Genomic DNA, 2,677 nt, shown 5'->3' with positions numbered 1-2,677 from the left:
GTTGGAACGGCCGCTTCCCTACGACTTTAATGTTTAATATTCTCGCCTCAAATGATATTAAAACATATTTTTATTTGACAACAGCAACAGAAAAGAGAACTTTTAATCCTCTGAGCTCTGTGAGCGCTAACCTGGAAGCTGCTGCTGCTGCAGTGCATGCTGGGTAAAGAGGGAGGGGCCAGAACATTGGAACAGCGCTAGGGCTGAGGATGATGACGTTTCACCAGATGGAGGAACGGCCTTAGAACTTATTGAGAACAAGAAGTTAAAGCAAAGATGCCATTAAAGGTAGAGATAGGAGTGAAATAGGTAATCCTGTTTAGAGGGGATCGCTGCGCTGCGTGTTTTAATAAACCGAGGCGTCTGCAGCTCATTCCAAGGATCCACTAACTGGAATAGATCAGCTAGAAACCTGATCCAACCATCCAGCACCAGCTGGCATCAAACCGGATCAAACCGGATCAAACCGGATGCTGTTCCGGTTATTTCTCTGACAGACGATCAGAGCCTCTCACTGCGTTCCCACCTGTAGCTGGTATTCCAGAACCGGCAGCTCTACAGCCTCACTGGGCCCAAACTGCTTCCTGGTGGCTGAGAAGCGGATCGCCACGGTAACGGCAAGCTTCAGGTTGGTGAGGGCCATCCTGGTTATGTAGACGCGACCTCCTGATAGGGCCCCCAGAGACGCTCCGAACCGCTTGTTAGGATCCTGATGGAGACAGAAGCAGGAAGAAAAGGTTCAGTTAACGTCCGCCATGTTTTAAAGATAAACCAGAACAAACGATGGTTTTATGATTTTAAACTCTAACAGGAAAGAATTAGATCAAACTAACCTGTTAAAACAAGAACAATCATTTCAGATAAAAACATCAGAACATCGTTTCAGACAACCGCCTTTTAAAAGGTCCTAAACTAAAGAAAAACAAAACTTTAAAATTAAATAAGTAATGTTAAAGGAAAAAGTTTCCAACCGTCTGAAAGGAAACAGGAAATATGAACATTATCCAGCTAGCTGGTGTCGCTACCTAAAGTGTCCCCCCATCAGCGCTTCAGCCGTCGTCTAAAAACATAACGGCTTTGCTGTCAGAATAAATACACTAACAGCCTTCCGTACAAAACGTCCGAACAGCTCATTTCTCTGCTTTGGAAGAATAAATATTTATTTTAATTTGATCTCTATAGAATAAATGATATATATTCTAAAGAACGAAACCGATCATATTTCACCAGACTGAGGATGGCGACACATCAGCAATAAATAAAAAACATTTTATTGTTTAGTATTTTATACAGTGCAGCTTAGTAAACTGGAATAATGTAAAGATAGAAAACAACTTTATCAGCTTTGGATCTAAACTAAATCTATTTTTGAGTTGAATTTTTTTATTTCATGTTAACATTATGGTAAATAGTTCGTAATCTAAAGAAAGAAACAACTTTAATGCAGATAAAGATGGTTTAATGATGACATCAGAGAAGCTGTTTAAGCTGTTTAAATGCATTAAATTGTCTCAGAAAGTCATTAAAACATTTATTTAAAGCAGTTTTAGCATTCTTTAAAGAGTTAGATACAGAAATAAGAAATGTTTTAACAATAGTTACATTATTAATGGAAACCTGGACGTCTATCCGTTTGAACAGGTGATGGAGCAGACCGTGCTTCCAGTAGTGACACCACAGATGGACGGATGGACGGACTTCCTCTTTATACGACAGCAGGCGGCGAGGGGCTTACCTTATATGGCGTCACATAGCGGCCGTCGGGGGTAACGTCTCCGGTCCGGTTCAGCAGGTTTTCTCTTGGGATTCTCACGTTGGAAAACATTGCAAACCTGTTTGGAGAAAAGAAGGAAATATTCAGGAGTTTGATTAGAAAACGGCAGAAGAAGTTTCCTGCATCTCAGCGAAACATTGGAGGACATCCAGGAAGAGCAGCTAACAGCTGGGCGGGGCCTGACTGCCGTTAACCAATGAACGGACAGGAAACCACCGCGGATCATCTGGACGCAGGACTAACCGCATCACTGGACCCAGACCTGGAAGTCTGGAACCTTCCACCCAGTGGGATCCAACCAGGACATGTCACCCACCGTGGGGGCGCCGTAGAGCCGCCAGTAGAGCTAACAGACAGTGGAAGAGTACCCAGAGAAGCAGCAGATATTATGACATCATCTCCTCCACCCACCCGTTATCCAGTCCGTTCTGGCCCAGCTTCTTCCCCATGTCTCCCACCAGGACTCCAGGCAGAGCCAGGAGGGTTTTAGGATCCCTTATCTGCAGAAACACGGAAAGGAACAGAGAAAAACAACAAGTACATCTCAATAAACAGGATTTTTAAAAACTTTTTATTTAGTGTTTTTCAATTTTGCATAAAACACACAAAAGAACATGAGCAGAGAAGAGCGATAAGATTACAGCAGGTTTAACAGTCCAGGTTTATTTCTCCTCCCAGTTGTTCTCCGCTGTCCTCCTTCACGTCTTCTTTTAAATCTTTTATTGCTTCCAATATGGCGGCAGGTTCCAGGCTAGCGCTGATGCTAGCGCTCATGCTAGCGCTCATGCTAGCGCTGATGCTAGTGCTGATGCTAGCGCTCATGCTAGCGCTGAAGCTAGTGCTGATGCTAGCGCTCATGCTAGCGCTGAAGCTAGTGCTGATGCTAGCGCTCATGCTAGCGCT

General features: G+C 43.7%; 1 protein-coding gene across 1 annotated transcript in view; it reads right to left on the bottom strand.

Moving 5' to 3' along the window:
- acox3 (acyl-CoA oxidase 3, pristanoyl) overlaps nt 1–2,677 on the bottom strand; it is a 13,759-nt gene that overhangs the window by 6,382 nt on the left and 4,700 nt on the right. Inside the window, exons 6-8 of the mRNA XM_015404321.1 lie at nt 2,186–2,274; nt 1,736–1,832; nt 527–709 (exon numbers count right to left, since the gene is read on the bottom strand). Of these exons, the coding sequence (XP_015259807.1) occupies nt 527–709; nt 1,736–1,832; nt 2,186–2,274 (369 nt within the window). The remainder of the gene's footprint in view (nt 1–526; nt 710–1,735; nt 1,833–2,185; nt 2,275–2,677) is intronic.

This window comes from Cyprinodon variegatus, unplaced genomic scaffold (assembly GCF_000732505.1).
Source record: "Cyprinodon variegatus isolate N-32 unplaced genomic scaffold, C_variegatus-1.0 Scaffold1694, whole genome shotgun sequence".
In the NCBI taxonomy this organism is placed as follows: domain Eukaryota; kingdom Metazoa; phylum Chordata; class Actinopteri; order Cyprinodontiformes; family Cyprinodontidae; genus Cyprinodon; species Cyprinodon variegatus.
Note: the sequence above shows the minus strand (reverse complement) of the source record. Positions and strands in the feature narration are given on the sequence as shown.